General features: G+C 41.7%; 1 protein-coding gene across 1 annotated transcript; it reads right to left on the minus strand.

Annotated features, from left to right (window-relative positions):
* Positions 1-1202: 1202 nt before the first annotated feature.
* On the minus strand, positions 1203-16878 carry cog2 (component of oligomeric golgi complex 2). The gene is made up of 18 exons (XM_012864013.3): positions 16763-16878; positions 15401-15562; positions 13751-13816; positions 13563-13643; positions 13230-13333; positions 12880-12988; positions 12481-12660; positions 11059-11183; positions 10718-10844; positions 10479-10618; positions 7907-7968; positions 7664-7815; positions 7282-7467; positions 5497-5569; positions 3062-3204; positions 2212-2351; positions 1911-2094; positions 1203-1815 (listed from the first exon to the last, which is right to left on the minus strand). Exons 1-18 carry the CDS (start codon positions 16817-16819, stop codon positions 1717-1719), a joined length of 2190 nt encoding a protein of 729 aa, XP_012719467.2. The 5' UTR covers positions 16820-16878; the 3' UTR covers positions 1203-1716.
* Positions 16879-17074: the final 196 nt, after the last annotated feature.

Raw genomic sequence — 17074 nt, forward strand, 5'->3', positions numbered from 1 at the left:
TAAGGCAAAGGATTCATAATGGCTGGTGGGCAGCAGCAGCAAACAGCAAAATATGAAGCGTTTACATGTACCAATAATAAAATGTAAAAACGTCTTAGCTAAACATAACGGGGAAATAAATGTCTACTATTATAGTAAACCTTAGATTTCAAAAGTTTACATTTTACATTCAGCTCCATCCATAGTATTGCCTGCATTGCTAAAGATGTGTATAAAGCCTAAAAATATGTTATTACAGTTGTGAAATCCCCCATCAATATACCTTTAGTTGATTTTTTTCTAAACGATTGTTTGACAAAAAATATGTTTAAAAATTATTTAGTGTTAAATGCACTAATAAATTAAGTAAAATAAGTCTAACTGAATTATTTTTGTAAGAAAAAAACTTTCCTGAGTATCTAGGAACTTTTAGTCAGTCCACTTTCTTTTTCTATGGGGTTTAAATAAGACGGGACACAGGATCAATTTCTCTTGGCCACATATTAAAATGGGAAAGACAAAAGAGCATGCCATTCAAGAAAGGCAGCAGAGTGTAAAAAAAAGTCAGGAAATCTACAGCCAGCCAATTAAAAAGCTTACAACAACTAAACCGTGACAAACCAGGCGGCCAGAGGAGCCCAGTTTAATTTTTCTCCTACTCACAGTGACGAAGATGTTCCAGGAGCAGTATAAACAAGAGTAAAGTTTAATTTAACTATTAGACATCTAATCTACATCCCAGGAAAGGTTTTTGTTTTTTTAACTCTACTATTCCAAATGCAAACATGCAGAGTTTGCTAAAAACTACTGAACCTTGAACAGGATCAGCAGAAACACAATTGATCATGTGGCTTCGGCACAAAGCAAATAACTCCTCTGTGGAAAAGTACTCCATAGCCCCAGTAAAGTATGGCAGAGGACGCATGATGCTGTGGGCCCGTTTCACATTAAAACACCGCAGAGACTTTGAAAGGGTGCAGGGCCTCATGGATTATTAAAAACAGCCAAAGATTTGTCATAAATATCCTGCAGTCTCTGCTGTGAAATTGAACATGGGGAGATCTTGGATTATGATTTGCAGCGTTGCCAGATAATAATAGGTGAGACCAAAAGCCAACCTTCTGTCATGGCCACCTCAGTCCCAAGACACGTCTTTACCAGGGATGAATGTAAGTGACACTGTAACTTAATCGCTTTGTTAAATGAGACAGTGGAAAATAGGATCCTAGAGCCACCCTTTTTTAATATATATTTAGAGAAAAACATCATAAGTAAATGACTTACATACAACCACGTGTAGCCTTTCACTTCATCCCCAAATTCTTCATTTGGATACAACAACCGGAATATAAAATCTGTATATTTTCCACACTAACGCCATTATCAATATATTTGGGTTTAAAAAGAAATTAAATAAACACGCCGTTACAGACTTCCCCCGTTACAAATAAAATTTGATTCCTTTAGAAACATTAGAACCCCAGAGTTTATCATACAGAGGAGACACACTACACAGTAGTATAAGATCCGGCAGTGACGCGCCGTCCCTGCTGTTCCCGTCATCCACAGTAGGGCCGGCTGCACAGCGAAGGCTCAAAGATTTGGACAAGGATTTTATTAGTCTGTTGTTTTTCTCCTTCTTCGTGGTGCCACGGATGTCGCTTCCGCCCAAACCAGAAGAAAACTTTTTGTTTTGAGCTGTGCAGAACGTTCCTTAGTGTTTTTAGGGCGGACGTTCTACTGGTTTTGTTCCGCCAGCTCTCGAGCCTCTTTCACCAGCTCCATCAGGGAGGAGAGCATGGAGATGCTGCTCGGCTGGAGGCCCATTTTCTGGATCTGAGACACACAGAGACAAAGGAGGGGCATGACAGTCACTTACAAGCTAAAAAAAGACTTGTCATCTCCATCTGTAAATTAAAATCTACACGTACCTGTTCGCCCAAATATTCCACATCCAGGGCCAGCTGAAGGCGAATCTTGCTGTCGTCTGTCGGTCCGCCGTTGGCTCCCGTTGTGACAGCCGCGGTCGCTCCCTTTCTGGCCTGCTTAAGACGTTTCAGGCTGTCCTCCATCTTTTTCACCGAGCTGAGCACTTCTGAGATGGTCTCGTAGTACCTGGACAAAAGTTGGTGAACAGTTCTTCTACTCTTCTGCTTGAACCAAAATAGCTACTTCAGTGTACAGGACATCTCTGGGTTGTTGTAGTTTTACGGACGTGTATTTTAGACTTACTTCTGCGTGCAGTCAGACAGCGTAACCCGGAGCCATTCTTGTGCCGTCTGGGGGTTGACCAGCCCTGTGGAGTCTGTTAACAGCTGGTGCAACGGCCGTAAAGCGTTGTCCATATAAGCTGATGGGCGTACTGGCAGATCCTTCACACGGACACATTTAAATAGGTTAGAAAAGGGATAGTTTTCATATCCACGTCAGGATATAACCTTTATATAGAGATGCACCGATCCAGTTTATTTCTGATCCAATCCGATACCTGGGCTAAGCATATCGGCCGATACCCGATACCAACCTGATAATACTGTTGAATGAATAAACCGTATGCCTAGCCATCTGAGTGAAGATATCAGGCTTGAAATAAAAAGAATCTGCATGGTGCTCCATGTAACCGGTGTTGTAAACGTAAAACAGAAGTGACAAGATTGCTGTAACTGTACTGCTGTGTATGTTATTAATTAAAAAAAAAAAATGACTGGATAAGAATGCTGGATTGGCATCAATCTAATTAGTCAATATCAGAGCTGATAGCCGATTTGAATATCGGATCAGTGCATCTCTACCTTTATATCGCTTGTGCTGGGTTTGTTTTCAGAGATGGACCTCGCCTTTGCAGCTTCCCACATTTTGTTAAAGGAGCGATAAGCATGACTAAGATTATTTTCCCTGTTCATCAAAGAAGTGACATGTGTTTTTTTTTTCCTTCCAAGAAAACAGGACATCTTCAAGCCTAAATATCTTTAGGCCTCTATTAAAAAGTACAGGGCTCCAAAGGAAATCTTTCCTTCAAGATATATTCTGATGAACTATGGAGAGAGGGGGTGGGGGGGATGTGGGGGGGGCATCCACCTACTTTATTGGTTCTGCGGTAGAGTCGAGGAACCTCAGAGGCGCTTTTCAGGAAGCGGCAGCAGCGTTCGGTCAGCTGCTGCGTCATCCTGGTGTTCAGGGAGGGAATACTGCTGGACAGGCAAGCCTTGGAGTCTGCAAGAGCATCTGTCAGACAGAAAGCTTGTAAATATCCACAAACACTCAAGATAAATTCACGAAGACCAAACTAAATAGGGCGCTGGTCACATCGCCTCCTGGCGTTCAGGTCTCTTTGTACCCTTTTTCCAGGTATGAAAGGCAGCTGCTTGCCATTATTGAACAAATTAAAAAAAAGGAAAAACAAATTAATAAACAAAAACTAAATAACAAAAAACTAAAGAAAAACAGTAAAGTACAAATAATTTTTACTTGTTCAAAGGAGTGGCTTAATGTATAAACTTATTTTTAACCCATGCCATTTCAGGCGACAACATTGTGATCACTTCTTAGCTCAAACAAGATAGAACAGCTGCTGATTTAAAGCAACCTTGTTCAATCTAAGCTTACTCTATGGTTATGTAACTCTAATAAATCGTCTACTAGAGGAGTTCACTCAAAGATCCGCTATGTGAAAAACAATCACATCAAAAGAGTCGACTGGAAAGTGCGAAGGAAAATCTTCAGGAAAATTAGATATAAAGCATGTGAGATTTGAGGAATTGTACGATGATAGCAATTAATCAGCCTAATATCTACGTACATGGGTACCAAATCGTTTATTTATACTATGAGATGGAAGCAAAGTAACCGAAACCAAAGAAAATAATCAAGAAATGAAAACTATTTCACAACACATCATAAGGATGTCTGTATTATTTAAATGGAGCAATAAGAAATAGAACAACACAAAAGACATATAGCGTTCTCCACCCCATGTCTGGAGAGAGGAGGACGGAGCTCCGCAAAATTAACAATGACAAGTGAAGACGGTTCAGCCACAGTAAGTTGTTGTGCAAACATGTCAGTCATGTTTTTTTTGTACTGACTTCCATGTCTGCAGGTTGCTGCTCTGGCCAAGAGAAAATACCAAATGCTGCGCTCTGTTTTGGGAAGCCTGGGAACTCTGTCATGATTGGCTCAGTAACCAGGAAGTAAACACGGGCTGCACACTGAACCAAGTAGTTCCAGACTAGGGGTGGGTATTGCCAAAGAAGTCACGATTCGATTAGAATCACGATTCACATGCCACGATGCGATTCTATCACGGTGCATCACGATACTTGACTTATTGCGATGCATCGCAATGCATTGTGATATTTTCACTGAACACTGTTAGAAAAAAATACAGCCATTACCAGTGGCTGACAGGCTGTGTATGATCTGGATAGTGTCTTCAGTTGACACATAATTATTCATACATAGCTGTATATATTGAAACGACTTTTGGAGGTGTTGCCATGAAAATAAATATGACTGTTACTGGACACAAATATTAATATTACTGGAGTGGACACACTGACAAAAAGTGCTTAGGATTTATAAAACTTAAAATAACAAAATAAGGATAATCAGTGCCGTTTACATGGCCTCAGTGGTCCTTAAAACCAATGAAATGAAAACATTCAAATGTTTGCGCGTGTAGATGTTGGGGCTAGCTTACAATCGAATGTCGTTTGTTAAATCAGTGTTTGCGGCGCTCGCGGCTCTTGTTTTTCTGGATGGCGCCTCAGCATGTGTGCCTTTAAGTTTGTTGTGTTCCCACAGTATTTCATTACGATGTAACAGTGTTTGCAAATTGCATGCGTCATGTCAATTTGGTTTTGAAAAAGCCAAAATGTGTCCAAACATTTGACTTGAAATGTGAGGGAGCCGGGCAAACGTTCTCAATCTCTTCCCTGTGTTGTTTATGAATGACTCGTAGCAGTATCTCACGGCCAGAAATGCTTGTGACACAAGGCAGCGGGCGTCAACACATCCGCAGTGACATCTACTGGACAGGAAGTTGTATTCCACTTGTTTTTTCCCCAACCATTCATCCATTTTATTTATTCGTTTTTTTAATTAATAATCGATACTTGGCGTCAAGAATCCATTAATTGGATCGCGAATATTAGAATTGCGATGCATCGTCATGACGATTATTTTGCACACCCCTATTCCAGACTGTACCTGTAGGTTTGAAAGGAGGAAACCGTGACTAAGACGTTGTTGATGGAGAGGATCGATGGTTTAGAGGTAATGGTACTCTTCCATCCCAGGTGACAAACAAATCAAAGAATGATTTAGGTTCATTTTACAGTAAATTTCCAACTTATTGCTCCTTTGAGCAACAAGTTGGCCCAAAGTTCAAAATCATAAAAGTAAGCTAAATTTCCAAAAACTCAGTTGTTTTTTTTACACCTTTTTAAAAAATATTTACTGACAAATCTAAAAAATAACACAGAACTGCTCCTGGTATGTTCTGTCCAGCCAACTTACCTTCCACAACAGCAAAGTTCTTGATCCCGATGGCGTCTAACCGCTGTCTGACCATTTCTGATAACTCTGGTATCTAACAAAAAAAAAAGAAGACCGTCAGTATAAAAAAAGATAAAAGAAAAAAAGAGACAAGATAAACAATCTAAAAGAAAGAATGGTTCTGGAAATTTTCCTAAACTAATCCTAATTTACCAAAATGAAAACTACCAACTACAGGCCAGGTAGTATCAGCTAACACAGATCTTACTTGGCATGGTGCTGATGTTACCCTCCAACATGCTAATAGTTCTGCTTCCACATCATCACAACGAGTTTATCAGGTGTAAAATGTGCTAACCTGGTGGATTAGGCCTCGTTCTTCTTTCGTAAGCCATGTTCTGGATTTTAAACAGCTTCATAGAAAAGCAAAGCCTCTCAGTCAGGGATCGGCTGATAAAGATAAATTATTCCCAGGAGGTGTTGATCATCACTGACCAACTCAACATCACTATTGATTCTAGTATCGTCTTTTTTTTTTTACTAGAATCTGACATACAGCGCCTTACAAAAGTATTCACACCCTCCATAAACAGTGAGTTACGGTTAATGTATTTTATTTGGATTTTATTGAAAGGCACACAATTGTGATGACAAACAAAAGGGCTACATGTCAAAAAAACCCTACTGAAATAATTCAAAATAGGTCTGGCACACATCCCTAAAAAGCTACTTTTTATATGACAACCCAAAATAAAATCCACCAAAACCCATTTAGAAGTAATCCATTCAGAAAATAGAGTCCACCTGTGAGTAATTTAGCTTTAATATTAAGGCAGCCTTTAAATGAAAGTCTCATATAGCGTCATAAAGATCAGGGAACCCATCAGACAGGTCCGACAAAGAGAGCGTTGATCGGAGAAGCAGCCAAGAGGCCCATGGTAACTCTGGAGGAGCTGCAGAGATCCCCTGGGAATAGGAACACTCCGACTTGTGCTCTCTATAAACCTGGAAGAGTGGCATAAAGACGTCTTTGAACGTTTTAAAGCCAAGGCGTGTTTGTGACACAGCAAACGTGTGGGGGAAGGAGCTCTGGTCAGAGGAATAACTTTTCAGCCTACACGCTGAAAAGGATGATGGCAAAAGTGATGGAGAGAGTGTAAGCTCCCCTTCAAACAGGTCAGCATCCATAAACATACAGCCAGGGTAACAATGTTCTGACTCAAAGCACATTATGGTGCAGTTAAAAGTCCAGATCGCTAAGGAAATGGACAAAAAACAGCCGCCTGCAGGCAGACGTCACAGCGACTGTTTAACAAAGTCCTGAATCAGGGGGCTGAAAACTAATGCTCACAATTCTTTGTGTAGGTCCATCACATAAAGTCCCAACATAAAACACTGAGGCTGGGGTGGTAAAGTTAAAATGTGAAACACAGGCCAACCAGATAAAAGTATCAGAATAAGCTCGTGATAACAGTAATGGAAAGGCAAACACCACAAACAGAGATGCACCATATCGTGTAAAGGTCCATGATTTGAGCAGGTAAATAAGATGATCTGCCAATGGAAGGAGTAATTTTGCCCCTAAAATAAGATAATTAGATATAATGCACTTGAAATAAGTTGATGGACATGAGTTCTTCCTATTTTAAGTGCAAAAATCGTATTCCATTGGCAGATTATCTTATTTACCTACTGAAATAAAGTACAAATTCACTCATTTCAAGAAAATTTTTAACATATTTTTAGTTTAGTCTGTTTTTGCGGTGTGTAGAGTCATGTATTCAGATCACGTGTGTATGCAGGTACCTTCTCCTGCAGCTTCTGAATGTCGGCTGCGATATACACCAGCTGCTTGGTGGAGAGAGACGCCGGGCCGCCGCTCTCGCTGCCGCCTTCGTCCAGCGAGGCTCGGCTGGACGTGGAAGAGGCCGAGCTCGGCAGAGGCCTGCTCGGTTCCTTCGGCGCCTCGGGGGCGGGGCTTTTCGTCAACACCTGCGCAGGCAGGACTCAGCGTGAGAACAGGTAACCCAAACCGGTAACTCAGTTTATTACAAGCAGGATATGTAGCCTCCAGGGATAATCCAATTATATGTGACTTTATTGAGGCCGTTAACTCAATGCATTACGGAAAGCGCTGGCTTCGCTTGCTCCTCTCTTCTTTGTTTTTTTCTTTTGCGTTTAGCTTTACCTCATCCAGAAACTTGGCGTATCGTGAGTAGAGCTGCAGTGTCAGCTTCCAGAAGCGATGAGCCAGAGGTGACAGATACACCTGGTCTGACCAGCACCGCACCAAGCAGGACCACAGCACCTCAGACACCTGCAGGTGGAACGCACTACCGGCTGGAAACGAGCACACACACACACAGGGGCATTGTGGGTAAGGTACGCAGCAGACCCGGAGATTTAAGTCGAAGCAAAAACTACCTCCCACCTGGCGGTGCTTCTAATCCTTCGCCTATGGTGTTCTCCAGGCGCCCGGCTATCTCTCTGTACCTGAAAAGAAAGCGCAGGGAGGAATGCTGAGCGGACCGGGACGACGTGTTAGCAGCTCGGTGTTTGCTTCAGCGCCGACACAGACAAGCTCAACAACATGAGCAGGGCACATTTCTTTTTTTTTTACTTCCCGGAAAAGCTTAGCTGTGGAGGTCTGGGTTGTGAAACACGGGGGGGTGAGACGATCTTTGCTTTGACGTACAGAGATCAATCTGCATGTTGTCTTCTACAGTGTGTACCCATGGGGCAGGAGGACTCGTGTGGGTCCCCCCCCCCCCCCCACACGGATCAATGGCTGCTCTCTCAAGTTCTTGCGTCACATTCGTGAGCAACGATTAGCGAGATGGCATTTATTACACAATAAGACGTTTCCACGCATCCTTCTCTGCAAAATGCATTTGCCTCAAATATCCTTACGGGTTCTGCAAACATTAAACACAACTCCCCTGAAATAAACTATTTCACTCCGGTTTTCAGATGAGTAACGAAACAAGCCCTCTTAGTTTACGAGTTTATGTAATCGGTTTTAATATTTGATCATGTTATAACCATAAGCTTCAGGAGTCACCTTAACAACAAATAAAAGTCCACAGGTGTAGATCTCGCAATTGACTAAGCCTTTTGTGAAGAAAAAGAAAGAAAAGAGCAAAAATAGACTTACAAAGCTGGTGCAAACCAAAGGAGCTGCAGCTGTGATAACAGCGGAAGGAGAATCTTCAAATACTGGCCCATGGTGGCTGAATATATCTATATTCAATACATGCAATGCAGACTATTTTATCATTTGCAACCATAAATACATAACTATATATCCTTTTCTTTCCACGTCACAATTATGTGTTCCTTTAAGTTGATTGATCACATCTAATCCCGATTAAAAACCTTGATTGATTTGTGGTTGTAAAGCGACTAAACGAGAAAAAGATTAAGAAGACCACAACCTACAGTATATTTCACTGAGTTCATATTCAAAATTAAACCGAAGAAACCTGCAGAAGCTGTGTGTAGTGGCCTAGTGCCCTGAAACTGCTGCGATAGGTTCATAGAGGCTGAACAGCAGCAATATAATAGTAATAGTAATAGTAATATGCTGCAGATTAAAAAACACTTCCTTCAGGGAACGAGGAAGAGAGAGCAGCTCCTGAACAGCTCAAGAGGTTTTGAGAGCGTGAAACGTGGAGCCTTCATGAGTCTAACACATGGTTCAGGCCAATGAGGGTAAAGGCAGAAAAGGTCTGAATAAAAGTGTTTTATTTTTCAGTTTTATTTGTCATTTGTGTCAGGATAAAGCCCCTCCATAAGGACTAAGTAAAAATCTTCTTCTCGCATTGTGGAATTTTACGGAGCAAATGTTGATCCGGTTCACACGACGGCGCATTTGGAGAAACTAAAATCAACACACTGTAAAAAAACAATTTGCTGACTGAACTCGACTCTGTCTAGTTTCTGGCTCCGCTCAGTTCCTCAACAGAAAGAGAAAAAAAACAGGAACTTGGCAAAGGAATGGACCCAGCATCCTCGGTGAGCAGAACACGGTCGCTCCAAAATCAACCTAAGAGCTCGATGTCGTCAATAAAGCTGAAGCCTTTTCGCTGACACACATCTAATTCACTCAACGAGCAAAACAACTCCAGATCAATATAGCTCATTATACTAAAAAGTGGATCAGACAGCTGCAGCTGATCCAGAACGCTGCTGCCTGCGTCCTCACTAAGACTAAGAAAATAGAGCACATCACCCCAGTTCTAAAGTCCTTACACTGGCTCCCTGTATCTCAGAGAATAAACTTTAAAATACTTCTGTTACTCTATAAATCCTTGAATGGCTTAGTACCTAAATACATCACAGACTTGTTATCAGTGTATCAACCATCCAGACCATTAAGGTCTTCTGGCTCCAGCCTACTCTGCATACCTAGAACCAGAACCAAACACGGAGAAGCAGCATTTAGTTCCTATGCTCCACTTATCTGGAACAAACTTCCAGAAAACTGTAAAAGTGCGGAAAACCTGAGTTCCTTTAAATCAAGATTAAAAACACATTTGTTTAGGATTGCCTTCAACTGTTCTAGTTAACTGAATCACCACTTTTTTGTTCTTTGTTCTTTTTTTTCTATCTACATTTTATTCCTACTTGCTTTTATTCTGTTTTATTTTACTATATCTTAAATCATGTAAAGCACTTTGCATTGTCTTTGTACTGAATTGTGCTATATAAATAAATTTGCCTTGCCATTACAGATTTACAAGCAACGACATTTAGGATGGTGATTTTTTTTTTGGTAATGTAACAGGTACGTTTTTTTAGGAGATTAAAAAGTGCTGGCGCAGAACATTATGCACCGTTTTTGTTTCCTTTCACGTTGCAGAAATAGCACAGAAAGCGTATAATGTTTAGCAGGCTACCATCTACCACTCACCTTCAGGACTCTGAAATCTACTATTTTAGGCAAAGCTTACATTTTGAAGCTTCGTTAAATGAAGCACAAACCCGATCAGGGGCATATTTACCGCAGCTGGAAGTAGACGGGGAGGTTCCACTTGTTGTTGAAGCTGGTGTATTTGGGATGAAGCCGCAGCCTCTTGACGCTGGCCTGCGAACTGCACTGCTGCTCAAAGCGCCGCACGAAGTCCACGCTAACGCTGTAGCGCTAGAAGGCGGGAGAAAAGGTCGGAGGTTTACAAAGACGGCGTGGCGCTTTTGCTGGACGGCGTTTTATTGAAGCCACTTGCCAAAAATATGCGCGTACCTCATAGAATATCTCTGGGTTTCCGGGGTTGAAGATGTAGGCCAACCTTTCTTCTATTGCTTTGATCATCTCTGGCCACACAGAGTTCACCAGGAAGTCATAACCTGGCACCGTATCAGCCCTGTCACTGAGGAGAGGGGGGGGTTACAAAATGAAACCGGTTTAAACGGGTCTACAGAGTTACTTCTACAGACAGCAAGTTTGGTTTATTTCCTTAAAAAAAAAGCTGTAAACATTCAGGCCTGAAATAAGAGCAATAAGAAGGGCAGCTAATCGATAAAACATTGACAAACAGAATAAATGTTAGAGTAATCTGTCATTTCTGAGGATATTATCGATACCTGGAGATGGCTCCTCCGGTCACCTCTCGGAGCAGCCTGCAGTGGTGAGGAACAAAGTCCAGCAGCCTGGAGTACATCAGCTGAAGCCCGCTTGGACTGGACTTCACAGCTTCTTCCACTATAACCTGAAAAGATTAGAGATCCCATATTTAGCACTTAAAGACACAATATTCAATATTTAACTAACTATTTTTTACTACATTTACACAGTGCAGCCTCTTCCAATATTGAACATAAACTGATGCTGGATAAACTAAACGCGCCTCCTGAGCAAGCTGCGATCTCTCAAAAAAACTTATGTGTATCTAGATGTATGCGCTCCCTGTTTTCCCTGCTGTGCTCAGAATTACCCAGCTCTGATCAACCTGGGGCTGGAGGATAAGGAGAAACACGCGTATCGATACAACAGAGATCATATTGATCGATAATTATCAACTAGTTCAAAATATATTTTAAGTGCAGCCCTGGCCGTTTTATGCTGTTGTTTAGCGACCTATTTTTAGATACAGAACACACAAACACTGAATTCAAAACTCAACCTTTTATTTAACCAACTTTTTACCAAAACTACAAGTTTTTAAAAAAAAAGAAAAACACACGCTCTCTGAACTCTTTTAAAGGGGCGGAGCTTGGTTCCAGTGTCTGCGTTGTGATTGGTTGGGAGAATGTAAGGACCGTAATATTAACCTACATAACTATGAATGCAAAAGGAAGGAAAACTGTTATTCTGTTGAACTTTTTATCAATCCTTTTTTTTTTATCGTTGATATACATCTATCAATCAATAAATATTGTTATTGAATCAACGTCCAGCCCTAGATCGACCTCACGTAAAGCCTGGCGTTTGAAGTGGGCAGAGCGGCACCGGTGGAGCAGTTGCCGGCACTGCTGCCCTGCAGAAAAAAGGTTCTGGTTCTTTGCATGTTCTCCAAACACCTATAGGGGGTTTCTCAGGGTACCCTGGGATCCTCCCCCAGTTTCAGAAAAAGCAGTTCATGTCACTTGGTCTCTCTCTAAATTGCCCTTTGGTGTGAGTTTGTGTGAGAATGGCTGTTTGTCACGGCGTCCGGCCCCTTGCTCAATAACCACTGGAGACCAGGAACAACCTGAGATCCTGCAAGGATATGCAGGTAGAGACAGCTAAAGGATAGATGCCGCAGTTGGCTTTTGCTGACATTTTTTGGTCGCATAAAATGGGATATAACTGTGAAAGAACCCTGCAAAGATGATGAAAGATGCAAAAAAATAAATAAAAAAACTGACCAGAGAGGCTGCCAAGAAGCCTGCAGAAACATTACAGGAGCTGCAGGCTGTGTGGTGACAATAATTTGACGACAATCGCCCCGTATTCCTCATACGTCCAGGCTAAGGAGTCAATAATGAAAACAAGGTAGACACCATGGAAGATGACTGCATGTGTACCTGGTCCATGTAGGGTTTAACCAGCACTTGTCCCACTAAAGCTTCGGCGTCTCGGGTTTTGTCTATGGTGGCGTAGGTCCTCAGGCAGTGGCGCACCATGTCCACGTTGGACGTCTGCAGGCCCTCGATCAACAGGCCCTCCAGAGACTGCTGCAGCATGGAGGTGATCCCCGCAATACGCTGCCACAACACATCAAGGTTAAAGAAGGACGCCTCTGTTATTTTTATACAATAGCTTAAATAAAAAGAAATGTTTAAAAGAAAAAAAAAAAAGGACAGCACGGTCCACTGATAGCTTCTCTAGATAAGCAGGACAGATTTAAACAAAGAGCATCAGTGTCCTTTGACCAAATAAGAGCGAAGCTCTTCCTTTCTGAGCTGTGCCTGTGCGACACGTACCGGTCTGACTTTGTCGAGCAGGGGCATGCCTTTGCTTTGCACGGCGTGAAACTGAAGCTGGTTGAATTCTGTAGCGATCCTCTCCAGGATCTGACCTGCTAACAAAGGGCTGTTCACACAGAGAGATGTGATCAGTCAGGTCCAGCCACCAAGCTGAACAAATATTTACCTCAGACACTTATTTGCCTACAACCAGTGATATGCAAGTTGATCAGATAATACGTTACCCATAATATATCTGGGAGTTGAAGCTCGGTATAATTTTATATCTACTAAGTCGGCTTTTTTGGCCATGCTTGGACCATCCTTTGTAAGTGAAATTAAGAACAGCTAGTCGTCGTGTCTCCCACCTGCTGATTTCCAGAGAGCTGGAGTCCTTTGAGCTCTGGGAGTGAAGGATCTTCTCGATTTTCTCCACCGAGCGCACCACCTGAATCAGCCTCAGAACGCACACCTGGGGGGGCCAGAGCCAGGGTTGGCAAAGGATTTACGGAGAACATCGCACAAAGTAGAAGACGCTGCATTTTATCGCCTAATTAAATAACAAGGAAGCAGAATCCACACGATAAGTCTGACTACATCACCCAGTTTGGCACAGACATGCCGAGGTAGACTCCAGCACAGCCGGTGTGACTGTAATACAACGCAGGTGGAGAGCAAATGTTTTTGGAGCGCATCCAAACCTTTTTTTTGTGCAGGTCTTCCTGTTTGGACAGTTGGTTATCGATGCCCTGGATCACTTCACTCACGCAGGAGCGAAGACTCTGCCAGAAAAATGAAATAAAAATAATAAAAAACGTCTGAATTAGCACAAACAGCCAGATGAGGAAAAGATCCAAGCTTTCGTTGTATTTATTTAAGGATTTCATACCATAACCTCCTCTCGCAACTGTCCCAGTGGCACAGAAAGCCGATTCAGGGCTTTGTCCATCCCCACCTGGGATGAGGAAGGATATTTATAATTAGAATAATGATCAACTTAGAGAATCCAACATACAACACCTAAAACCTACGTGAGGCGGGCGACTTTATCCTCTAGTTATAACTAGTCTTTTTTTTTCCCCCACATGTAGGGTTTAGACCTCAGCTAGGGTTACGTCTGGAGGCTTAAATGCTTCTGATGCGCACAAGTCAGCCCTGACACTGACGATGCATTCAAGTCGTCGTGAAGAACTGAGCATCGTTTGCAGGAACTTTGATGAATGTCTTGAGAACAGAGAGGATTCTAAAGATTTTACCAAATCAAGACGTGTCTGAAATGTTCCGGCTGAATACGGACGAGTCGACCACAGTGGCGTGGTAGATGGAGGCCTGTGTTCTTGGACAGCAGCGGGTAGACGACGCCTCACAGAGCCTCTTGTTGCACATTAGCGACATCTGCTGGATTTCTAAAAGCACTACAGACAACCAGGATGAAGCTGACCTGGATTCACTCATTCTGACATTCAAGTCAAAAATACTTTATTAATCCCAAAGGGAGATTAAACGCTGGGGCTCTTCAACGAGTCGTTGTAGACGGTGAACGAACTCTGTATACTTAACTGGCTGAAGCTTAAGGGGTGACTACATGAAACAGTAGAGCACATATCAAAATGGATCTGATGTAAATAATGCACGACTTATGAAGTCCGTCACACGCAGAACGAGCGAAAACCTTATTTGGAGGGAAGTGAACAAAACAAATGAACTCAAAATGAAGGCTTTGTTCAAATCATTTAGGAAATATAGGATGTGTTTATCTATTTTATTTCATTTTCGTTTATTTCTGTTATCCTTTACAAATTTAAGTCTAATTTAATGTTCTGAACTCAGGACTGTTGTGTTAGTAGCACCGATGCTTTCATTTGTCGTTTCCCTTTACTTGGTGCAGTGAAGTATTTTACAGTGACTGTTTGTGGTTTAATGCAGTATTTTTCTGCCAATGGTCAGGATTGTTCTAATGTCTTTTAACCTCTAATAGTTGTTTGGTTTTGTGTACGGACCAACTTAAAAATGTCGTAGCTGCAATATTTAATGACATTTCCCTGCGGCCTGTGATCTTTGCTCCCTTTGAAGGTGTGATCAAGTGGTGTGGTTATTTTTTCTCTAACAAGTAAATACTTCTGAAGGGGGAACTTAATCATAAAAATGCGAATAAAGAGCAAAAGAATCATACAAATGGACCCACTGATCCGGTGCTGTCTGCATTTTGTGCTGTAAACAAAAGAATGTGAGCAGGAATGTTTGGTTTGAGACGGTACATAAAAAAATAGCTAAACAAACAGAAATAAAATGTAAAAACTTGCTTTTCTAGGTAACAAACTACATCTTAAGTGAGTTTGATTGATTTTACACAAAAAGTTTTACTAATAGCTCAAACTTTCTGTCATCCAAAGGGGGTGGCATAGTTACGATACATAAATGTAAGATATTTTCTTTTATTAACAGTAGTGGTGGTCACACAACTACGACTAAACTCCGTTTCCAACCACCTCTTTCCCTCCGTCAGCAGAAAAGTGGACGTCTAGTGAAGACAACTGACCAGGTTGGTGGAGAGGTTGACAAAGTCGGCGTAGTCCTTGTTGATGAGCTCCACCATGGCTGTTTTCAGCAGTTTGTAGTACAGCTCCAGGTCTTCTCTCATCTCCTCCAGCTGGACCTGCTTTCGACACTCGGCCACAAACTGGTCAACGTCGAAGTCATCCTGGAGGCGACGGCGGCAAATGTCAGCAGCGTTAACGTAAAGCCATAACTAGCACAAAAATTTAAACTCTCTGTTTTCCTTTCTTCATGCAACAACCACAGACCTCATGGTGTGTCACTGGAACTTTAGACAATTGACCGTAAGCAAGTAGCACATAATGTGCTGCGGAAAGAAACTGGTACACGCTTTAATTATTTCTTTTTACAAATAAAGTTCTGAAAAGTGTGAGCTTTGTTTTCAACCCCCATTAAATCAACGCTTTGCAGATGTATCGCAATTACAGCTGCAAGTCTTTTGTTGTAGCGTCTCTACCAGCTTTGCCAACATTTTTGCCTGTTCCTTTTTTACGAAAAAGCTGAAGCTCAGTCAGATTCTACGGAAAGAACTTCTGGCAACATCGATTTTTAAATTATGCCCCAGATTCAAAACGATTAAGCTTCTATATTGTTGATGAAAAATCACAATAGGGATGGTGCATTCACCCTTTACGTGTATGCTGAAAGTTTATTTTTGTTAATGGACCCTTTGCTGCTTCTCTAAATACGTTTAGTTGGATGGGCATGTCTTGGTAATTTTGCAGCTGTATTATACTCTGTTTTTAGATGAAGGATTAAATAGTGTGCCTTGAAATGTCCAAAGTCTGGGCTATTGTTGCATGACCTAGCCCTGTTTTTAATTTCTTCGCAGAGCATCATCTTTAACCATGTGTTCCTCGGGCCTTGTTCACCAATTAAATCTTATAAACCCTTATGGTCTTCACAGAATGGATCCACTTACTGATGTAGGCGACTTCTTAAGGCATCTGAGGTTTGATTACTGGTATCAGAATAATCGGGGTCAAATACAAATACCCATTAAACCTTTTGAGATATATATTTGTAAGCAATTTATTTTATTTGGACAGTCAATCACTACACAATGACAAAACGTGTAAGGGGTGTTTAAAAGGCTGAGATCCTGAGAACATCAACATTGAGGTCATTACTTAAGACAAAGTTGTAGAAATGGAAAAAATATATATATTAGGCATTGTATAAACACGTCTTCACCTCCAGTAAATGTGTACGCGCTTTCAAAAACAAACGTTTAAACACAAACAGCTTCAAATATCGATTCATATCCAGTTAAATGCTAACCTGCTTGACAAGGGCTGATCGTGACTATTAAAAAAAAAACAACGCAAGTTTGACAAACTCTCACCTTCATAAAAACGTCTTTATCGAAGCACAGAGAGTCTGGTCCTTTCGGCAGATTCATTTTTGGATCACAAACGACAGCTCAGCCCAACATTCACGGTTAAAGATAACAAGACTGCCAGGTTAGCTGCTACAGCCAAGCTTCCGCAAACATGGCACTTCCCGCAACACCACAGCGCCCCCTGCAGGCTGGCGGGTCTCGCTCGCCCGTTGAGGGACGGCGGGGAGGATTGTTCTGTCGCTTTACGGAGCGTTAACCCGATATTTACTTTGTTCAGCTGATTTTCTTCACCTTTAATTGATCATAGGAATACAG

This window comes from Fundulus heteroclitus, chromosome 22 (assembly GCF_011125445.2).
Source record: "Fundulus heteroclitus isolate FHET01 chromosome 22, MU-UCD_Fhet_4.1, whole genome shotgun sequence".
Classification (NCBI taxonomy): Eukaryota; Metazoa; Chordata; class Actinopteri; order Cyprinodontiformes; family Fundulidae; genus Fundulus; species Fundulus heteroclitus.